The sequence below is a fragment of the Carassius gibelio genome, chromosome B23 (genome assembly GCF_023724105.1).
Source record: "Carassius gibelio isolate Cgi1373 ecotype wild population from Czech Republic chromosome B23, carGib1.2-hapl.c, whole genome shotgun sequence".
Taxonomy (NCBI): domain Eukaryota; kingdom Metazoa; phylum Chordata; class Actinopteri; order Cypriniformes; family Cyprinidae; genus Carassius; species Carassius gibelio.
The window spans coordinates 27141612-27165877 of NC_068418.1; the positions used below are offsets into that span (position 1 = coordinate 27141612).

Here is a 24266-nt window from a genome sequence, read left to right on the forward strand (position 1 = left end):
GTGACCGTTTTCCTGTAGGACTCCTACAGATTCCTAAAGGAAATCAAAAGCATTAACATTATTGTTCAATTCCTATAGGATGTCTGCAGAAATCTAAATTAATGATTATATATATTCATCATGTTGGACTGCTAAAGGGATATTCAGGGCCTCCTGTATAACAAAACACTTTTTTAAAAGCAATGTTGTGTCTAAATTTTAATTATCAACAAAAAGTAAAAAAGACAGAAAATGTTAATTATGAATTATTTATTAGTCAAAAGAGCTTGAAAATAAAATGAGACCAGTGTGAAGAAAATGAACACTGAACAGAACATGGCCCATCATTCTTCTGAAACCAATATCACTGGACTCTGGAAGAAAAAAGAGAGACATTTTTGTCTTAACTTAGTTAATAAAATATGCATAAATATAAATATAATTAGATGCATATGTTATAGTGAATTTCCCTCACCTCTTATGTGCTTCACTCAGTGTTGCAGCGTAACATTGTCCTTATGTTGCCTGAGAAATATGAGTATACACTATATATATTTATATATATGTGCTGAAATATAAGGTACTGTAGTTATAAGAACTGTAAATTATCATCTTGCAGATTAGTTGGCGTAAAACAAAATGTCTAATGATTAACACTTAAAATATTCAAAATTATAATAGAAAGTAAAACCTGCTAAGGAGTTTGGAATGAATCCTTTTAATCTGTGCAATAAACATTAAATAATAAATTGAATATACATCACATATTTTTATCTGCACTTTACAAAATCCTTATGTTTTCCTAAATCTAATCGTATGGTGTGAAAATAATACGAGTATTGTGACATGGTGGAGTCCAGAAGAGCTGAGATGTGAAGAGCTGCAAGCTGCACTTGTGAGGGAGGTTTGCACAGCATGCTTGTGTCCACTGCTGTTAGCCTGCATCTCTAATAATCTGTTCATGATCTCTATATAAAGCAATGTTTACATTAACTCATTTATTCATATAGCAAAACATCTATAACCATGTAAATCAATAGCCTACCATTGTGCAGTTTAATGTTCAGGTCCTTTAGTTGCTGATTCTCTGCTCTCAAGGCCTTGATTTCATTTCTCATCTCATTTATTGTGGGATTTTCTTGTTTTTTTTTCTTCTATTTTTTTTAAGCAACAGTGTATCAAGTTTTTTCTTCTCTTACAGTTAATAACTGAAGTGTAGGTTAAATTTTTAGAAATATATGTAAAACAGATGATTGAAATAGACATAAACTCCAAAGACTTCAACTTTTATCTTTGTGACTTGTTCAGGTTTGATTCTAATCATATTGTAACATTACTAAAAACCTTTTTTTTTTTTCATTACAAAAAAATATATATAAAAAAAAAATATATATAAACCTACTATATATATATATATAACAACTTCTGTGGAGTAAAAACATTAATACACAGGAAAATTGCATGTTTTGTTGTTGATTATGTTGATATAATTGATCAGGAAGTTAGATTTGACTTCTTTAAATCTCTTGATCTGGACTTGATGATGGTGTTTTCTGGACTGAATATTATTTTCCTTTTTATTGCTCTCTTCTCAGGCAGCTTGCACTCCTCTCTACTCGTCTAGTTAATCCAAACAGTATACATATGTATAACGTTACTGTTGATAAACAATATAAGAACAGACGTCACATAGGACATGGATGGTAGCATTTTAATAAAACTGTTAACATTATGGCAGCGGGGAATTTGAACGTGCATGAGTTATTGTATTTAATCTGTGTTATTTTAATGTTTGGGGTTTGTTTGTTTTGACCTACAATTGATGTGTCTGCATCATCTGAACTCGAGCATTTCAGTGGGCTTAAATAGATCACTCTTTACAACGGATTTAGTTCCCAAATACTGACAATTTTGACCTAAATATGATTTTCAGTTACAATAATTACTCCAAAATTGCGACATTAATAACTTACTTTTAGCAACATCAGACGCAGTAGCGCGCACAAGATCTCCCGGTTCTTACTTCTGGAGACTCGCACTAAACGGTTCATTTGAATCAGTGAGTGGTTGACTCCACAACAGCTGCAATCAGATCATTCTAATTCCTAAAGGAATCGTTTGGTGCGATTTGCGATCTGATTAAAGTTTATTTTGAAAAGACTCAGTTCGTTCATAATGAATCAGACACCGCTTTGAGCACGTGATATATTAAAGAGAGTAATGATATGTTTTATGAAATGTAGTGAAGTTAAAAGTACGATTTTATGCTTTGGAATGTAGTTAAGTAAAAGTAGAATTTACTCAAAATAAAATGACTGAAGTAAAGTACAGATACTTGAAAAATGTACTTAAGTACAGTAACGAAGTAAAGCTACTCCATTACTGTCCACCACTGCCTACACACTAATGGCCCACAAAAATAAACATGTTAAATACTCATCTGAGGAGGAATATAATTTATATAGGAGGATATAGTTTTATATGCAATATTACCTTTTCTTTTCATCATCATCTTTAAGAGTTCATGATCATTTCTGTTCAACTTTATTTCTCAGTTGATCAATCTGAATCAACAGAATCAACCGAGTCGCGAACAGGCTCCGAGGTGCCGATCTGAATCAAAGGAGTCGCGAACAGGCTCCAAACTCCCGATCTGAAAACTTTGACTAACCAATGTAAAAAATTATTGCATTTTAATATAGCAAAAATAATTCAGATTGATCTTCCTCTATATTATATTAACAGCCTAACTTTTAACGAGCAATGCACCATAAGATCACCTTTATACTATAAAAAACACTATATTTCAGCCTATATTAATAACCTCTACGTATTAAAAAACATAGAATACCGTACTTACCAAATTCATTCAACACATTATTAAATCATATTTAGTTTTTAAACACTTGACAGGAACTTTCGGCGCGTCTCCGCCCCTCACACGCGCGTTTTTTTTGCATTTTAATATCCTTTAAAATATCATTCATTTCTGTGATTTGCAGCTGTATTTTCAGCATCATTCCTCCAGTCTTCAGCGTGACATGATCTTCAGAAATCATTAAAATATGATGATTTATTATTAGAATTAATAATAGTTGTGATGCCAAAGATTATTTTGGAATCTGCAACACCTTTTTCAGGATTCTTCGATGTATATTTTTTTTAAAGAACAGCGTTTATTCAAAATATAAATCTCTTCTTACAATATTAATCTTTGATTCACTTCTTATCAATTTAATACATTCTAAAAGAGTTATAAACTTTTGAACTCTAGTGTTTATTGTTAGAAAAGACTTCTATTTTAAATAAATGCTCTTCTTTTTAACATTTCATTCATCAAATAATCCTGAAAGAAGTATCACAGTTCAGCAGCACAACTCTGATAATAAATCAGTAATGGAGTAATGATGCTGAAAATCACAGAAATAAAATAGATTTTAATGTATATTAAAATAGACAAATATTTTTTTTACTTCATAATTCTTTATATTTTTTAAAAATCCTGTATTTTTGATGATTAAAAGAAACTCCTGTAAAAACAAACAAACATAAAATATCATTCTGATCCCAAACTCTGACCAGTGTGTGTGTGTGTGTGTGTGTGTGTGTTTGTAGCACTTACACACTAAGACTAAGAAAATTTACTGTATTGTGCAAGTTAGTTCATACTTAGATATAATTTAATATGCAATATTACCTTTTCTTTTCATCATCATCTTTAAGAGTTCATAATAATTTCTGTTTAACTTTATTTCTCAGTTGATAAATCCATGCACAATTCATAAAACACAACACATGCAACTGAGGTAAGAAGGCTTGACTTCCAAAAGTCATTGAAATCATTTAAAAATCAAATTGACAGGTTAAACAAAGCCTCAGGTCAAATATTAATTTATCACCAATGGACTCTTTGACAAAAACCTCCTGCTCCGATGTCCAGATCTGAATTTTTAAAAATTACAAGTAATCATTATAGTAAAAATAATAATAATCATGATTGATCTTCCTCTATATTATATTAACAGCCTAAGCACCATAAGATCACCTTTACACTATAAAAAACACTATATTTCAGCCTATATTAATAATGTATTAAAAAACATAGAATACCGTTCTTACAAAATTAATTTAACACGTTATTAAATCATATTTAGTTTTTAAACACTTGACAGGAACTTTCAGATCTGATTTCAAAGTTACTGCGTTTATAAAACAACTCTATGAAAGACTCAGATTATAAATTAAATTAATCAATTATAAAAGTTTTCTACTGTTCTGCTGTGTTTGGTCCTCACGCGCGTCTGACGCTCCGCGGCGCGTCTCCGCCCCTCACCCGCGCGTTTACAGCGCTAAATTAATCATCTGTGCTAATTATTATACATTTACTTCATTGTCAGCTTCAGGTACTTCATTTATTATTGTTCAATGAACTGTTTGAAACAAAAAAAAAGGTTGTATTCGACAATACAAGTAGTGCTGTCGACACGCGGCTATTGATAGTGATGCTACAGTCAAAAATCAGTAATAATTCAAACTTATCAAAATAAAATATATAAAATAATAGTTTCTATTTGAATATCCTTTAAAATATCATTTATTTCTGTGATTTGCAGCTGTATTTTCAGCATCATTCATCCAGTCTTCAGTGTCACATGATCTTCAGAAATCATTAAAATATGATGATTTATTATTAGAATTAATAATAGTTGTGATGCCAAAGATTATTTTGGAATCTGCAACACCTTTTTCAGGATTCTTCGATGTATATTTTTTTTAAAGAACAGCGTTTATTCAAAATATAAATCTCTTCTTACAATATTAATCTTTGATTCACTTCTTATCAATTTAATACATTCTAAAAGAGTTATAAACTTTTGAACTCTAGTGTTTATTGTTAGAAAAGACTTCTATTTTAAATAAATGCTCTTCTTTTTAACATTTCATTCATCAAATAATCCTGAAAGAAGTATCACAGTTCAGCAGCACAACTCTGATAATAAATCAGTAATGGAGTAATGATGCTGAAAATCACAGAAATAAAATAGATTTTAATGTATATTAAAATAGACAAATATTTTTTTTACTTCATAATTCTTTATATTTTTTAAAAATCCTGTATTTTTGATGATTAAAAGAAACTCCTGTAAAAACAAACAAACATAAAATATCATTCTGATCCCAAACTCTGACCAGTGTGTGTGTGTGTGTGTGTGTGTGTGTTTGTAGCACTTACACACTAAGACTAAGAAAATTTACTGTATTGTGCAAGTTAGTTCATACTTAGATATAATTTAATATGCAATATTACCTTTTCTTTTCATCATCATCTTTAAGAGTTCATAATAATTTCTGTTTAACTTTATTTCTCAGTTGATAAATCCATGCACAATTCATAAAACACAACATATGCAACTGAGGTAAGAAGGCTTGACTTCCAAAAGTCATTGAAATAATTTAAAAATCAAATTGACAGGTTAAACAAAGCCTCAGGTCAAATATTAATTTATCACCAATGGACTCTTTGACAAAAACCTCCTGCTCCGATGTCCAGATCTGAATTTTTAAAAATTACAAGTAATCATTATAGTAAAAATAATAATAATCATGATTGATCTTCCTCTATATTATATTAACAGCCTAAGCACCATAAGATCACCTTTACACTATAAAAAACACTATATTTCAGCCTATATTAATAATGTATTAAAAAACATAGAATACCGTTCTTACAAAATTAATTTAACACGTTATTAAATCATATTTAGTTTTTAAACACTTGACAGGAACTTTCAGATCTGATTTCAAAGTTACTGCGTTTATAAAACAACTCTATGAAAGACTCAGATTATAAATTAAATTAATCAATTATAAAAGTTTTCTACTGTTCTGCTGTGTTTGGTCCTCACGCGCGTCTGACGCTCCGCGGCGCGTCTCCGCCCCTCACCCGCGCGTTTACAGCGCTAAATTAATCATCTGTGCTAATTATTATACATTTACTTCATTGTCAGCTTCAGGTACTTCATTTATTATTGTTCAATGAACTGTTTGAAACAAAAAAAAAGGTTGTATTCGACAATACAAGTAGTGCTGTCGACACGCGGCTATTGATAGTGATGCTACAGTCAAAAATCAGTAATAATTCAAACTTATCAAAATAAAATATATAAAATAATAGTTTCTATTTTAATATCCTTTAAAATATCATTCATTTCTGTGATGTGTTATAAACTTTTGAACTCTAGTGTTTATTGTTAGAAAAGACTTCTATTTTAAATAAATGCTCTTCTTTTTAACATTTCATTCATCAAATAATCCTGAAAGAAGTATCACAGTTCAGCAGCACAACTCTGATAATAAATCAGTAATGGAGTAATGATGCTGAAAATCACAGAAATAAAATAGATTTTAATGTATATTAAAATAGACAAATATTTTTTTTCCTTCATAATAATATATATTTTTTTAAATCCTGTATTTTTGATGAGCGAAAGAAACTCCTGGAACTACTGCCAGCCTACATACATCCCGAAGAGCAAAGAGCTTTAAATTCAAACATTCACGTCGTCATTATTTAGGACTAAAATTGTGTGTTTTGCCAGATTTTTAGCATTTATTTCTGTCTTGTCTTCTTCAGAGAAATTGACAGATTTCTAAATGTTCATGTAGCATAGGGCAGGGACAACGCGTCGAGGTCATCGATGACGTCGACGCAAAAAATACGTCGACGCAAAATATGCGCATCGATTCGTCGACCTGTTTTTATTTCTCTAAAAAACGTTTGCAAAATTGTTTACCTTATGTGCGCTGAATATACGCGATGGCCGGATCAACATTCTGTCCAACGTTATAGAACCAATCCAGGGGTTTTTCTGCATTGATCTTTTTTTTTGGCGGCTGTCAAAGCCTTATTTGATCGCTGTGCCTGACAGGGCGCGTAGGAGAGAGAGCCCCGGCTGAGCGCGCACTCACCAGTCTTCAAACAACACGAGCGCTTCTTGCTCTCTCTCTCTCCCTTGTGCATATTAATCAAAATCATTAAACACGATATAAAAAGGGCGAAACACCAAAGTTTCACGCGCGCTCGGCCACTCACAGTCTTCAAACGACACGAGCGCTCTCTCTCTCTCTCGTGCATATTGACCAAAATCATTAGACACGATAGAAAAATGGCGGAACGCCCAAGTTTCACGTGGAGCATTGGGAGATTTTTTTTTCTCCATGACAGGCTGCTGGCTCCCACTGTTAATTTTTATTTATTTGGAAAAGCACTCTCTGTATTAGCTTAAAGCCCTCAAGTTTACATTGGTTACTTTATTCTTTCAATTGCTCTAAACAAGTATTTTGGGTGACCTTTTTATTGAATGCTAGACATCAAGTTGTTGTTAGTTTCATCTGAAAGAATAACTTTTTTCAGTAAGCTAGGCCCTATACAAGTGCAAAGTAATGCATTCTTAGTCAGTCTTTTGTAATTTTAAGAGCAATTAATATTTATATCACAATGCTAAGGAACTAATGTTTTTTTTTCATTCATATATGTAAATCAACATGTTCGAATCAAATTCGAACCTGCTCCGAAGTCCCGATCTGAATCAATGGAGTCGCGAACAGACTCCGAAGTGCGGATCTGAAAACTTTGACTAACGAATGTAAAAAATAAATGCATTTTAATATAGTAAAAATAATTCAGATTGATCTTCCTCTATATTATATTAACAGCCTAACTTTTAACGAGCAATGCACCATAAGATCACCTTTATACTATAAAAAACACTATATTTCAGCCTATATTTATAACCTCTATGTAAAAAAATGTAGAATACCATTCTAACCAAATTAATTCAATACGTTATTAAATCATAATTAGTTTTTAAACACTTTACAGAAACTTTCAGAGCTGATTTCAAAGTTACTGCGTTTATAAAACAACAATATGAAAGACTCCGATCACGTATCTAAAAATAAATCGCTATAGTAAAAGAGAAATAATAAGAGGAGTGAAGTTTCCTACCGTTCTGCTGTGTTTGGTCCTCACGCGCGTCTGACGCTCCGCGGCGCGTCTCCGCCCCTCACACGCGCGTTTAAAGCGCTAAATTATTCATCTGTGCAACAATACAAGTAGTGCTGTCGACACGCTGCTATTGATAGTAATGCTACAGTCAAAAGTCAGTAATAATAAAAACTTATCAAAATAAAATATATAAAATAATAGTTTCTATTTTAATATCCTTTAAAATATCATTTATTTCTGTGATGTGCAGCTGTATTTTCAGCATCATTCCTCCAGTCTTCAGTGTCACATGATCTTCAGAAATCATTTTTTTTAAAGAACAGAGTTTATTCAAAATATAAATCTCTTCTTATAATATTAATCTTTGATTCACTTCTTATCAATTTAATACATTCTAAAAGAGTTATAAACTTTTGAACTCTGGTGTTTATTGTTAGAAAATACTTCTATTTTAAATAAATGCTCTTCTTTTTAACATTTCATTCATCAAATAATCCTGAAAGAAGTATCACAGTTCAGCAGCACAACTCTGATAATAAATCAGTAATGGAGTAATGATGCTGAAAATCACAGAAATAAAATAGATTTTAATGTATATTAAAATAGAAAAATATTTTTTTTACTTCATAATAATATATATATATATATATATATATATATATATATATATATATATATATATATATATATATATATATATATATATATATATATTTAAATCCTGTATTTTTGATGAGTAAAAGAAACTCCTGTAAAAACAAACAAACATAAAAAATCACTCTGATCCCAAACTCTGACCAGTGTGTGTGTGTGTGTGTGTGTGTAGCACTTACACACTAATCCCCACAATAATAAATATGTTAAATACTCATCTGAGGAGGAAACAATGTTGCATCATAATGAAAGGATGTGCAACGTACACTTTTCTGTAAACTGAGCCAAACATTTTCACTTATTTAGGGAAGAGTAAGAATATTTACTGTATTGCGCAAGTTAGTTCATACTTAGATATAATTTTATATGCAATATTACCTTTTCTTTTCATCATCATCTTTAAGAGTTCATAATCATTTCTGTTCAACTTTATTTCTCAGTTGATAAATCCATGCACAATTCATAAAACAAACCACATGCAGATCGATGTCCAGATCTGAATTTAAAAAAAAAAAATTCACAAACAGTCTCCGGAGTCCCGATCTGAATCAACCGAGTCGCGAACAGGCTCCGAAGTGTCGATCTGAATCAACCGAGTCGCGAACAGGCTCCGAAGTGTCGATCTGAATCAACCGAGTCGCGAACAGGCTCCGAAGTGTCGATCTGAATCAACCGAGTCGCGAACAGGCTCCGAAGTGCCGATCTGAAAACTTTGACTAACGAATGTAAAAAATAAATGCATTTTAATATAGTAAAAACAATTCAGATTGATCTTCCTCTATATTATATTAACAGCCTAACTTTTAACGAGCAATGCAGCATAAGATCACCTTTATACTATAAACAAAACACTATATTTCAGCCTATATTAATAACAGTAAAATATCAGTAATAATTCAAATTTATCAAAATAAAATGGATAAAATAATGGTTTCTATTTTAATATCCTTCAAAATATAATTTATTTGTGTGATAAGAAACACATAATAAATCATTCTGATCTCAAACTCTGACCGGTTTGTGTGTGTGCGTGTGTGTGTGTGTGTGTGTGTGTGTGTGTGTAGCACAGAGTTTTTGAATGTTTTCATTTCCGGTTCATAATCTCTGCTGCTGCTGTTACATTCACAGTCACGAACAGCTTGAATCATCTGGACTTTTTGAGTCAAATATTTTGGCAAAATTATTTAGCATTTTTATTTTATATTATTTCTTAACATATCAGACAATATCTGCCTTCATTTTGCATGCATCTTGTTTATTATCTCTTATAAACTTTTTTTGTTGTGTTGTTTTTTTATCCTCATTTGTAAGTTTGTAAGTTTGTAAACTTATCAAATTATGGCTTCGTTTCCTTACATGAATATCGAAATATTCAACTCAAATAAACACTTGTATGATGCAGTATTATAATTTAATTTGGGGTCCTGAAATACCCTGAACACTGCACAGAGGTTAAGATGACCATTGCTACAAAAATAAAATAAAAATTGAAATTCGTCCTATTTTGTTTTAATTTTCCCTTACTAAATTATACAGTTACTGATGCTATGGACTGTGGGATTACTGACAGGCTGTTAACAAATATCTGTCTCTAAACCTCTTTTCTCTTTATTAAACTTGATCTAGAAGCCTACATGATAGAATCAAATGCTTTGCAAATCCGCTCGAAAGACCTGATCTCAAATGATTCGCGAAACGCGCTTCGGAGTCCCGATCTGAATCAAATGTTTTGCGAACTCGCTCCGAATCCCAGATCTCAAGTTATTTTCCAGTGAAAGTGTCGTGTCTTCTTCACTTAACAAGCAATAATGAACTCTGACGACTTGAATTAAAACAAAGAACTTGTTTACTGTAGTTTCAGGCAGTTTACAGGGGAATGAATTCTCTTTAGCAGCATATAAAATACTAAGTTCCCTTCTCAGGGAGCTCTCAATCTGAATAGCATTATGGGCAAATGAATTCTTAAAGGGGAACAGCCCAATTAATTACTATATATATCGTTAATGTTCTTATTATTGAAAACAATTAATTAAACATTGTACTAAACATTTATGACTCTCATTAATCTAATTTAAGTTACAACATCCTCCCCCCCGATGAACGACTGTTCATCAACTTAAATCTCTAATGCATAAAGCAACTGAACGGGTCTTCTTAATACAGTTCCTGTGGATGTGCGAACAGCACAGGATCTAACTTTGCCATCTCTGCCTGGAAACAGCTCTTCAATTTTTCCTAATTTCCAGGTTTGTCTTGGCATGTTGGCATCTCCTATGAGAACAATGTCACCTGTTTTCAGCACAGTGGGTTTCTGTGTGCTGCAAGAATGTGCAGATTTCAAGTCTAGCAGATAGTCTTTCCTCCAACGATTCCACAGATTGGTCATGAGTCTGTTTTTGTATCCCCACCTCCTTGTCATCTCTTCCTTACTCACAGTGGTATGATCATGGTCTGCAGGAAATGGTTTTGGCGGCAGTGAAGTTAGTCGTTCACCAACCAGGAAGTGAGCAGGTGTCAGTGGCTGTGGCTCGTCAGCTTCATTGTGGACAAAGGTAAGGGGTCTGGAATTCAGTGTAGCTTCTACTTCTGTGAGGAGTGTAGTCATTTCTTCAAAGGTGAGCGATGCTCTTCCTAGCACCTTTCTCAGGCACGTCTTTACAGACCTCACTAGCCTTTCCCAAAATCCACCCCACCAGGCCGCTCGCTCTACGATGAAGCGCCAGCTGATGCCCTTCCCTGAGAAGTATTCCAGCAGTTGTGGATCTTTGATGGCATGCCACAGCTCACTGAGGTCTTGGTTTGCTCTTTTGAAAGTTTTGGCATTGTCTGAATAAATGACCTTGCACAATCCTCTTCTAGAAACAAATCGCTTAAGTGCTAACAGGAAGCTTTCTGTTGACTGACTTGATACAAGCTCCAAATGCACTGCTCTGGTGACTGCACATGTGAACAGAGCAACATAAGCCTTGCATAGCACATGATCATTCTTCACATACAGTGGACCTGCAAAGTCTATACCAGTCACTGCGAATGGAGGGCTCTCTATTATTCTGTCTCGTGGGAGTGGAGCCGTGTCCTGTTGTGCGGGTTTTGCTTTAAATCTTTTGCAAACAGTACATTTTGACAGGATACCCTTTACGAGTTGTCTGCCTCGCAAAATCCAGTGTCTACTTCTTATTTGTACAAGAGTGTCTCTTAGACCAGAATGCATGGTAACTTCATGGTTGTACTGGACCAGCAGCTCACAATATCTGCCTTTGCTAGGTAGAATCCATGGGTGTTTTTCTCTGTAACTGAAGTCTGACTGTTGCAATCTGCCTCCAACACAGAGCAATTCATCAGCATCAAGGAAAGGTTTCAGATCTCTGATTTTGGAATCTGAATTCAGGGTTTTTCCAGCTTTCATCAAACTAATCTCATGACTAAAACTGCAAACTTGTGTCACTTTGGTCCAGTACTTCTCAGCCTCAAACATTTCTTCAGCAGTCAACTCACCTCTTCTCCTTGAGTTTGAACTTGTGTTGTGCACGAACCTCTTAATCCAAGCAGTAACCCGCAATACCCTTTTCAGTTTACTGTACTTCGGTAAATCTAGCACAGGTTCTGTTTCACTTTGGTCACTGCTGCTGCTGAGTTGCACACTGATCTGCTGAACTTGTTTTAGCTCATTAGTCACGTCTTCAACACTCTGATCTTCATCACTTTCCTCAGACAGATTTGGAGTAGTCAGAAATGGGGGTCCTTTCCACCACAGTCCGCTTTCTTTCAGATTAGCTACGGTCTGACCTCTGGTTGGGAGATCTGCTGGATTGGCCTTGCCTTTGCAGTGAAACCACATTGCCGGGTTGGTTAAAGACTGTATTTCAGCTACTCTGTTTGACACAAACTGTTTCCATCTGTAAGCTGGACTGCGAATCCACTGTAGTACGATCATTGAATCTGTCCAAAGGTGAACCTGTTGTAGCTCCATATTCAGAGGCTTTAGCAAGTTGTTTCCTAGTCTTGCTCCAATGACTGCTCCCATCAACTCAAGACGTGGCAGGGACATCTTTTTCAGCGGGGCTACCCTGGACTTTGAAGCAACGAGGCATGTAGACTTTGTTCCATCATCCGCCTCTCGCAGCAAGTATGCAACTGTACTGTAAGCTTTCTCACTTGCGTCACAGAACACATGAAGTTGTTGTGCATCATGCTTGTGCTCAGATTTTATTCCATACCAGCGGGGAATGACTATGTGGTGGATCTGTGGAAGTTCTGAACACCAGCTTTGCCATTCTTTTGCAAGATCTGTAGGCAGCTCCTCATCCCAGCCAAGGCCTCGTATCCACATCTCTTGAAAAAGGCATTTCACCCGCACAGTGAAAGGAGTCAGAAAGCCTATTGGGTCGAATATGCGAGCAGAGAGTTTCAGAACGCTCCTTTTGGTGTTCTCTCTTTTTGCTACAGCGTCCAGCAATGCAGTCAGATCAAAGACGAAATCATCCTTTTCAGTCCTCCACACCAAGCCTAGCACCTTCAGTACAGCTCCTGGTGTCTCTGTCTCTGGCGCAAGCTCATTCATCATCATTTTCCATTTCTCCTTCAACTCTGGACAGTTCGTTGTCCATTTGCAAAGGTCCATGCCAGCTGTGGACATAATCTGTTTGGCATTAGCAGTTATGGAGAAAGCATTCTCTACGTCACTTGCACTTGAGATAAAGTCATCGACATAAAGTGATTCCTTTATTATCTTTACTACCTCAGGAAGTTGGGCTTCATATTTCTTCAAATGTTTTCTCACTGTAGCTGCGAGGAGAAATGGGCTGGGAGATACTCCAAACACCACCCTCGTCATCCGTAGCACACGCAGCTTCTCACCTCTGACTTCATGAGGCAGTGCATCAAGCCAGAGGAATCGCACAGCATCTCGGTCCTTCTCAGCAAGAGAAATTTGCAAGAAAGCCTTTTTGATATCTGCTGTAAATGCAATCGCATGCAGTCTGAACTTGATTAATATACTGAGCAGATCTGGATTCAGGTTAGGACCAGTAAGCAGACAGTCATTAAGTGATGGAGAGTCTGTGTCATGTGATGAGGCATCAAACACTACTCTGAGTTTTGTTGTTACCTTGTCTTCGCGGAGAACAGCATGATGAGGCATATAGTATTTCACAGTGGTCGGAGATGACTCCTCCTCCACTGCATCTTCGACAATGCCCTGCTCAAGGTAATCGTTCACAACTTCATTATATCGGTGACACATCACTACATCTGACTGCAACTTTCTCTTAAGGCCTTCAAATCTTTTCCTTGCTATTCTGTAGTTATCTGGAAGTTCTGGCTTGTCAGGTCGCCACGGCAGTTCAACTTCATATCTTCCATCTTTGTACAGAGTTGTCTTTTCAAACTTGTGAAGAGCCTCCTCATCCTCAGGACTGTCTGTCTGCTTCATGGTGATACCGAGAGACTCTATTTCCCAGAAGGCTTTCAGGCGCTCTGAAACCAGTGTGTCTTCAGTAACTTGCACTTGCATGCAGGCTGAATCAGCAACACTGGACATTTTGACTGGGCCTTGCACTGACCATCCAAAGATGCTCTCAATGGCTACAAGTGCATCTGTAATTCTTTCTACTCGGCCTGACACTATACGCCAGTAGTAATCGGCACCAATCAGCATTGACAACTCTGTATCATAAGTGCCGTCGTCTGTATGATCTGCTAACTGCAAGCCTTTTCGTTCCAGCTCCGCTTGGATGTGCTCACCTGGGATCTTCATCACGGCAGTGCACACTTGGGGTGTCTCGAGTGCTTCTATTTCAATTTTCTGCTCCTTCTTCCAGATGTTCTGCAGAGTTAATTTGACTGTGTTGCGCTTTGCTGTAACTGGTGCTGTAGAGCCAAAAGTATGAAGAGTGACTGTTTCTTGCTTGATCACAGGTAACTTTAAAGCTCTCACTGTGTTTTCACTGATGAAGCTTCTCTGACTGCCTCCATCCAGTAAGCAGCGAATATTTCTACATCCACCAGGTCCTTCTGCACATGCTCTTACAGTCTGCAGAAGCACAGTGTTGTTCTGTTTAGCGGGCTGTATCTTTACTGAATGGGAAGCAAAAGAAGAAACTACATTGTCCTTGTTATCATCAGTGTCAGAATTGCGTGTCTCTCTTCTTTCACATACAGCACTGTGGTGTCGGCTTCCACATACATTACAGCACATTTTAGTCTTACAGAATCTTGCGATGTGCTTTGGCCCAAGACACACAAAGCATCTTCCCATCTTCATCAGTTTGTCCTTTCGTGCAGCAATATCAGTTTCGGGACACAGTTCTGTTTTGTGTGCTGCACTATCACAGAAAAGGCAGTTCTGTATTCTTTGACTGGTGGTTTGCAGCACTGCAGCTGATGGCATGTTGTGTTTTCTGTGCTTCATTTCAAATGATGTGTCTTGTCTTTTAACTGGTTTCTGATAACTTTGACTGTCTCTTGAATTACTTGGCTTAATCAGCTGCATGGTTCTTTCTCTGCTCAGAATCTCTTTCTGCAGGAATTCCATAACTTCTGAGACTTTCCATTCATCGCTGGCTCCTCTCTGTCGACTGTACTGGAGAGTAATGTCATCTGGAATCATCTGTAGCAGAACAGGGCACAACAAGCTGCCATAAGCCTCTGATGCGACACCCAGCGATTCTAAGCTGCGGATATGTACTTCACATTCATCATAAAGTTGTCTCAAAGCAGTGACATCGTTTGATTTCTTTACTGGGCAGAGATTCAGCAGTTTGGTCATATGAGCGTTAACAAGCAGGTCTTTTCTTCCGAACCGATTCTGCAGCAGCTCGATCGCGTGATCATAATTACTGTCTGTTAACATCAGTCCCGCTATTGCCTTTGAAGCAGCGCCGGTTAGGTACGTCTTTAAATAATTGAACTTCTCTGTTTTGCTCAGCGCATCGTTCTTGTGAATAGCGGTTTCAAACTGATTCCAAAAGTCTTGCCACTGACTAATTTCACCGTTAAACTTGTTTATAATCAACTTGGGCAACTTAACTGTTTGTCTGTGCAGCGAGGGCTCTGTGCTGCTCGGTCTGCTACTTTCCCGGTTTCTCTGTATCACTCGGTGCGCGCGTGATTTCGCGGTTATGACTCGCTCTTTATACTCCTCAACATCAGCGATTTCATTCTCCAAATCATCGGTGTCCGTCCCTTCCTCGATTCCAACATCCAACTCCAGCAGCGTTTCCCCCTTTTCAGATAACAGGGCTAACAGTTCACGTAATCGTTCAATGACTGGATCTTCTTTGTCTACCTCTGTTTCGATGTCTTGTAAAAGTCTCGTTGTGGAAGCGCGTACAGCTCTCCGTTTTCTGATTAGTCTTTCAAGTCGCTCCGCCATTTCGGGTCTTGCTTGCTAGTATCCCGGGTTTCGGCACCAAACAATTGTCGTGTCTTCTTCACTTAACAAGCAATAATGAACTCTGACGACTTGAATTAAAACAAAGAACTTGTTTACTGTAGTTTCAGGCAGTTTACAGGGGAATGAATTCTCTTTAGCAGCATATAAAATACTAAGTTCCCTTCTCAGGGAGCTCTCAATCTGAATAGCATTATGGGCAAATGAATTCTTAAAGGGGAACAGCCCAATTAATTACTATATATATCGTTAATGTTCTTATTATTGAAAACAATTAATTAAACATTGTACTAAACATTTATGACTCTCATTAATCTAATTTAAGTTACAACAGAAAGCGCTATAGAGTTCATTCGCTTGCCGAGAAATGGCGGAGGCCAAAAGTGTTCAGATGTGTATAGTGTGCCTTTGTGTTATAATAATAATAATTAAAAAAAAACTTATTTATGATTTCATAGTTTTCCCACCAACGAAAATAAAAAAAGCGTTGAAATTGGGCTATACGGCAAGAGGAGGAGGCGACAATTATGATGTTTATTACTGGAAGTGTTGCTCTGCAAACCTTATGTGCCTTAATTTAAATAATTTATTTTCTTACACGATGTATAATGTTGTTTAATTTAGGGAGTAACTCTGCAGTCCATAATTATTACATGTTCAGTTGAATTTGGCATGTTGTATATTGTTGTAATTAATGTGCAGCAAAGTAAGTAATCTTTGAATAGAGATATCGTGTACTACTGCATTTCTAAGTTTGTATTTACTTAGTAATAATCATTTATTATAACACTGTATTCAAGTCATACATAACAAAACTATAATTTAATTGTGATTGTGTTTGTTTTATTATATACTTTTTAGGCATGTAATAATTCTTTGTTATTTATATAGAGTTTACATTTGTACTGATTTATGTCTGTATCTCTATTTCAGAACCACACACATATACTTTGAAACTTTATTTCAATAAACACCTAAACGGAACATCACTTCTGCATTCTCTGTGTGGTCACAACCTTCCAAAGACCAGTCAAATTATACAGTCCATAACAAACACCAAAACAACGTCAATTATTAATTCCTCAACGAAACACTATAGTATTTACAATTATGGTCTATTAATTAACCAAAATAAAATGAAATATGTTACATTTAAAATGCATTCCAACAAAAATTCCAGTCAGCATAATCAAAGCTTGATTTGCATGTCGACCATTTACAGTAGGCTATTATTTAAAGAGATCGAAATGAAAGGAAAAGATGAATATAAACGAATGTAGTATAAAAATATAAACAATAATAATAATAATAATAATAATATACAAATATTACGGGGACAAGACGATCAGTTAATGGACAAAACAAGGATAAAATATTTTTCAGTCAAATGGAAACACCCATATACGCAGCAATCATCTTTAATAGAAGAAATGTGTGAAAACATCTCTTGAGAGAAGCTCATATTATTAAATTCTACATTTTCTGCAGCGTCGCGCGTCAAGTCACGCTCCTGTGGGCGTCTTACAGACTGCATCTTACAATCACAACTTCATTGTGCTCTTACTCTTTTCGAGGCGAATTTCACAAAATTGGTCAGCTCCCGACAGCATCAGGTGTTTTATTTATTTCTTTATTTCAGTGAATGTAATCGATTAATCAGGGCCGGGTTTCCCAATAACGATTGATCTTATGCTCAAGAACGTTTTCTATAGTTATTTCACGATCGTTTGTTATTGTTTCAGTGCGTTTCCCAAAAATACACTTAACACAGTTGCACGTAGCTGTCCTTTAAGTGCTGCTTATGAGTCGCTGTCCGTTTATCAAGTGCTGAAATGTCCGCATGACTCTTCATTGTAGCACACGATCGTTTATTGACTTTAACCTAATGCTGCGCTCCAGACAGACAACATGGATATAATAACTATAATACCATACAATATTATAATATATTATAGTGTATAATATTATACTTTAACATAATAATATATAGGCTAATATACTTATGTTAGGTAAAAAATGTTAGCCTGAATGTTAGTTCTTAACCTATTCTTTAACCACTCTCTTAACCTTATGGCACGATTTTGTCTGACTCCGAAGCGCACGCTAAGAACGCGCGTTTTTACTGCAGATCACACGTCGATGACGCGCGTTTTGATGCACAAAGTATGTAATATGTAAAAATGTGGGTCAGAAAGCGGGTTAGGTACAATATTTTATTTTTTTGCGGTCCGAGTTGCGGGGGTTAGTTGAAAACGGTCGGGTGCGGGTTATTAATACATTGACCCGCGCGTCACTGGCGGGAAACTAGACGCGGCAGACGCGAATTTGACGCTCTATTCGCATTTGGTGTGAACGCAGCATGAGAGATGAATCATCAAGAGAAGCGGTTCAAACGAGTCATTTGTTCGTGAATCATCGCATTCAGACTGAAAAGCTGCATTCTCAAACCTGGTAAATGTGATTTATTATTATTATTTATTTCGCGTTGGAGAACAATCTTAGCAAAATGCCGAAATAAACGCAGTTATAGTTTAAAAACTGCTTTTACAAAAGTGATGAATAATATATATTTCTTAGATAATTAGCGAATCAGAGAAAACAAACTGTTGTTGGGAAAACATTCTGTTTCCGTGGCAACTTTGGAACAACAGCGTAACGCGCCACCGCTTTATGACGTCAGACTCCGTATAAAAGGCCTCGCAGAATCTTTGTAGTTGAGTGATATTCGAAGCAGAGCCTCGAGTCTGAGTGAAAGTCTTTGTATTACAGTCTGTATAGATCGAGATCTGCTGAGATTGTACAGAGTGTATCAGATCGAGTTTAAACTGAGATTATTGGATACAGACAGTTTGATAACTGTGCATTAAGAACAGATCTGTCAGTATGATAACTCCAGACACAGTGTCTATAGTGGCGAGAGAGGTGCGTCTGGAGGTTTATCTCAACGGTGTCTTCTACACCGGAGACAGTTGCTTTGTATTAGATGGTAAAGATGTGCAGCTGGAGCTGGAGATCACCGATGCCATCTACGACCTTCTCGGCTTCAGCGGTAATCAAGAGATAGATGTGAAGCTGCAGGTCATGACGGATGACCACATCTCCGTCAGTTCCTGCAGTCCAGGAGAGATGCACGTACAGCTGGAGACTGACGAGAATGAGCACATGTCGGTGTGTGAGGTCAAAGATCTGCAGCTGGAGATGAACAGGAACAGCATCTCGGAGCTGAAGAGCCCTGAGCCGGTGTCTGAAGATGAGAGCGATCCAGTCCCAGCAGGAGCTTCAGGAGAACAAGCCCTGGATGATGAGGAGAACCGCTCAACAGGTGTCTTCTTCATCTTTATTCATGTTTCTCACACTGTTTTATGATGCTGGAAGACAAAGACGTAATACTGTTTTACTATTTCAATGAGTTACTCTTCCACATCCCCTGAAACCCTTATTTCCAAGAGTAACACCTCCTTGAGATTTCAAGCTGCATCCTCCAAATTTGGCAGAAACCTTCAGACTGATCTGAATTATGATGCTTTATCTTTTCAAACTGATCCGACTTACAGAATTCCATTAGTCGACTTCAAAATACTGATTGATTTCCATTAGGGGGTGAAAACTTTTGCATTGATTTAATTTTGTGATTGTGAACTTCAGATGTGAATAAGTTTATATCTATCCATCTATCCATCTATCTATCTATCTATCTATCTATCTATCTATCTATCTATCTATCTAAAACCAATTGGAAAACAGGTAGCAGAGGATTTGGAAGTGGTTTTTAAAGGTCTAAAGGTTTTTAAAGGTCTAATTGGGTTTGAAATGTTTGGTTTCTTAGAAGTAATATTTTCTGAGTAAAACCTTCCAACTTCAAGTTTTTAAAAGTTCTTTAAAACTTTCAGACAAGGCTTTGGTCAAGTTTGTCATTACGCTCTACTTATGTAGTATCTCTTCTTTCTCCAGAACTCACCACTGGGCAGATGACCAAGAACATTAGTGCAGTCTTCCAGGGATTTTGTGCAGCTTTCCAGGGAAAAATGCCGAACCCTGTTGGGGAAGCTGAAGTGGATCTGATTGGTCCAGATGGATCATATGTCCCAGATCCAAGTGCTCATGAGCCAGAATCTGAAACATATCTGGTCGATTCTGAGCAATCGTGTTTCACTGAAACTGATCTGGTTGCTCCTCCAGAACCTAAACTGGATCCGGTTGATCCAGAGGAATCATGCGTCAGCCCGGAAGGTGAAGAGATGCAAATAGAAATGCCATTTTACAATCTGAACTAATTATTCATGTTTAATCTGGTTTGAGATGGTTCTAATGCCGCATTGTTGGTTTTTCTTCTTTTATCAGAAAATACCAGCACGATGAAGAATAAGAAAGTCCATGGCTTCGTCATGACCAAGAGAACGGAATATGCTACAGTGAGGAACATAAAGAAAATCAGCACTTTCCTCCAGAACGACAGGCCGAAGCATGTTGGAGTCTCAGCGCGGCCAGATTTGGAGCTGAACGTTCCTGATCCAGAACCTGGAGAGAATCCGGATGATCCTCCTGAAGATGATTGGGATCTGGCTCCTCCACAGGAATCATGTGCACCAGCTGCAAGCGTTCCTGAGCCGGAATCTAAAGTGACATCTGAGCTTTCAATGTTGGAAAACTACGTCCCTCTAAACGTGTTCCAACTGGAGGATCGTTTGGAGAAATACACACCTCTCAAACAAAGACACGTGACTAACGTCTGGCCCAGGCTCTTCATCGGAGATGAGTGAGTCTACAACATAACTCTATTTCTCTTATTGTTCTGTCATTTATTCTGCTTGGTACGTCCTCTGTAAGAAAGACTAACCCAGGCCGTTGTGTTCTTGTGCAGAGAGATGGCCACCGACCGAGATGCTCTGCAGGAGATGTGCATCACTCACATCCTCAACGCTGCAGCACCAAAGAAGCATCTTAAATACTACTTAGGACGTTTTAATGATGAAGACATGGTAGGAACGGTCAATACAGGGTCCAGATATTACAGAGGCTTGCACATCAATTATTACGGCTTGCCTACAGCAGACAGACACTGTTCTGACATCAGCAAGTGCTTCATACCAGCTGCCAAATTCATTGACAAGGCCCTGGAGAAGCGAGCAAGTGAGCTGAGAAACACACACAGCATTTCTCATCTATTAGAGTCCTAGAGTCTAGAAATGAAGTGTTTGACCGTCTGACTGTGTTTCTCTCCTCAGGTAAGGTGCTGATTTGCTGCAAGCAGGGTGTGGAGCACTCGGTGACTCTGTTTCTGGCGTATCTGATGATCTGTCATGACATGATGGTGGAGGAGGCCATCGATCACGTCATGAAGGAGAGACGCATCAGACCCTCCAGAGACGTCCTGAAGAAGCTGATGCTCCTCAACGCTGACCTGGTGCTGCAGAGAAAACTGAAACTGCAGGACATCAAAACCGGCCGAAAGAGGAACAAGTGGCAGCTTAAAAAAAGGAGAGCGCTGATATAAAAATAATAAAAATGTGCACAGATGAAAAAACATAACAGCAAGAGCTGTCCTGGTAATGAGCTGCTAGTACTTTTATTTATTTATTAGTTATTTTATGTGTTCATATAGTGCAGAAGAACAAGTGCACAGATAGAAAAAAAATGTGTATATAAATAGAAATGTGAGCAAAATTATTCAGAAGTAATTCAGAAGTAAAATCAAACTTTTGCACATAGTTGAATAAAATATAAAAATGAATGGAGCTGCCAGTGCTTTTGTGTATTTAATTCTTATAGTGCAGATGAATAAGTGCACAGATAGTTAAACAGTTCAAATCAAACTTTTGCACACAGTTATATTAAATATTACAAATATTTCATTTCACAAACACTCAAAAAAAATGGATTGTTCGTTTTACACAGATATGTTTTGTTAAAACAACACAAATATATTTAGTTTTCCACCAAAACACAGTTGTATTGTGCTTAATCAACTTAAACTGTTTTATTTTAAATAAGGTATTGATGGAAATGAACAGGTGGATATTCTAGCTAAACAGGCCTTGAAATTGGATGAGGTTAACATCAATGTCTCTCTATGCAAAGCTGAAGGGAAATCTATTATTCAGGAAAAAGTGATTGGGATGTGGCAAGAGCAGTGGGATAATAATGACACTGGCAGACATCTTTACTGTGTGCAAAGAAATGTGTGAGGGGGAAGATCTAGGGATGGAAGTAGGAGAGAAGAGGCAGTGCTGACACGTTTAAGAATTGGCCATTCAGGTCTCAATAGATCTTTACTCCGTAAAGAGAAACATCAGACAGGAGGCTGTGATTATTGCGGTCAGCCAGAAACAGTTGAACATGTCCTAATAGAGTGTAATAATTATACGGAAGAGCGTAGTTGTTTAACATCAGTCCTATATAAAGAAGAGAAAGCGCTTACTTTAGTTAATTTATTAGGAGATGTATCTAAAACTGTTAAAAATCAAGTTATGAGGTTTCTCAAAAATACGGGGTTGTTCTACCGTATTTAATATGTACATATTTATATAATAAGTATGCGCATAGGTGAATAATTCCCTCTGACTATTCTCGACGACCACACTCCTGTCTGGTAGATGGCGGTAAATGCACCTTAAGTTGGTCTGCCAACCGCCAGTTAAACTCTAAAAGAAGAAGAAGAAGAACCGGAAGTGAGGATTTCCAACGCATTTGATGACGGCGCGGAGGAGAGCAAGAGGTACCAGAGGTAAGAAAATCTAAAGTTTTTCTTGTGTTAAGTCGAAATCTTTAATTTCTCTTAGAGTTTCTGTTTTGGGGTGCTTTTGTTTTGCAGTCTAGTATTGTGTAATCGGTTTATTGCACTGTTAATAGATGATTTTGAGCGGTTGGGAGATGTGAAAGCGCACTACTCTTTGTAATGTATTTACTTTAGTATATATATATATATATATATATATATACACTAGGGCTGAAACAATTAGTGGAAATTATCGACAACGTCGACGATAAAAAAAAATTGGCGGTAAATGTTTTTGAGTAATGTTAGTGGTTTGATCTCGTATCTGCCTAATGCGAAAGCCTGCAATAATGCAGTTTGACCAGTGTGGCGCTGTAGCGCAAGATTGTAATACACTCTCCTGATTCAATTCAAAAGAAGAAGATAGCACTTCAGTTTGATATTTTTTATTTTTTTTATTTTTTTTATTTTTTTATCTTCAAGCAACAAACAAGTAAGAAGGAAAGTGTGCATAAACAAGATGTTTATTTGGTATTTAATAGGTTAAACTGGCTTTTGGCTGTTGTAATAACCGTGACAGTCTGAAATGAACGGCAGTAACTGCACAGTGAGCAGACTACATTCAATACAAACACAGATGGTGCAGACATCAGCATTTAGCTTCTGTTTCTGAATTGGGTTGAAACTACAGAGAACTGGCCTTAAATGAAAAGATTAACTGTAACCATGTGAAATTAAAACAACAACTGCATAGTTCTAGGGTCCAATATTGAGGAAAAGCTCAATAAAGCCCCTTTCACACTGTGATTCCAGCAAATACAGGACCCGTAACGACACGTGACATCAGCGCGTGACGTGTACTGTACGAGTCGAAAACATTAGGCAGGTAATACTTTCACTGAAGCTGGAGAACGATCTCTGTGTCACCGTGGAAAGTGAGGAACTATCTCTGCTTCATACAGTTTGCACTTTTTTTTTTCGTGAACGTTGATTTTCCTTCAAAACAGCCGCTAAAAGAGTCGCACGATAACGTCATCACTACGACACGGCATTAGATCTGGCTTTTGTGATTTCTGAACCTCCATAAAGGCTGCAATGCAACTGAAATGTTCCCAGAGTCATAGTAAGGACATCAGTAAAACAGTTCAAGTGACATCAATGCTTCAGCCACACTTTTACAAAGCTACAAGAACATGTTTTTGTGCAAAGAAAACAAAAATAGTGATTTTATTCAACAAATGTTTGCTTTTCTGCAGATCAACAAAAAAATAACTATAAAACTAGATCTCTCTTTCAGAGAGAGATGATAACGATTCCTTACATAATCCCTTATTGGAATAGTATTGCGGAGAATAAACCTTGGGAGAAAGTATGGACCTTGCCTCATAGATATCTGCTTACCATCAAAGTAAAAGAAATAACATTTAAGTTAATTCACAAATGTTACCCAACTAAAGCCTTTCTTAGGAAATATAAGACATTGACGTGAGTTGCTGTTTTTGTCATTCTTCTGAAGAAGA

At 36.6% G+C, this 24266-nt stretch overlaps 2 protein-coding genes across 2 annotated transcripts; one reads left to right on the plus strand and one right to left on the minus strand.

The window, feature by feature from the left end:
- Positions 1 to 10425: 10425 nt before the first annotated feature.
- LOC128011417 (uncharacterized) lies at positions 10426 to 16358 on the minus strand. Its single transcript, XM_052593778.1, has one exon. The coding sequence runs from the start codon at positions 16011 to 16013 to the stop codon at positions 10758 to 10760; it is 5256 nt and encodes a 1751-aa protein (XP_052449738.1). The 5' UTR covers positions 16014 to 16358; the 3' UTR covers positions 10426 to 10757.
- A 2397-nt stretch (positions 16359 to 18755) lies between these two features.
- On the plus strand, positions 18756 to 21618 carry LOC128011694 (uncharacterized). Its single transcript, XM_052594374.1, has 5 exons — positions 18756 to 19353; positions 19983 to 20261; positions 20373 to 20787; positions 20893 to 21161; positions 21257 to 21618. The coding sequence occupies exons 1-5, from the start codon at positions 18915 to 18917 to the stop codon at positions 21523 to 21525; spliced, it is 1671 nt and encodes a 556-aa protein (XP_052450334.1). The 5' UTR covers positions 18756 to 18914; the 3' UTR covers positions 21526 to 21618.
- The last annotated feature ends 2648 nt before the right edge of the window (positions 21619 to 24266 follow it).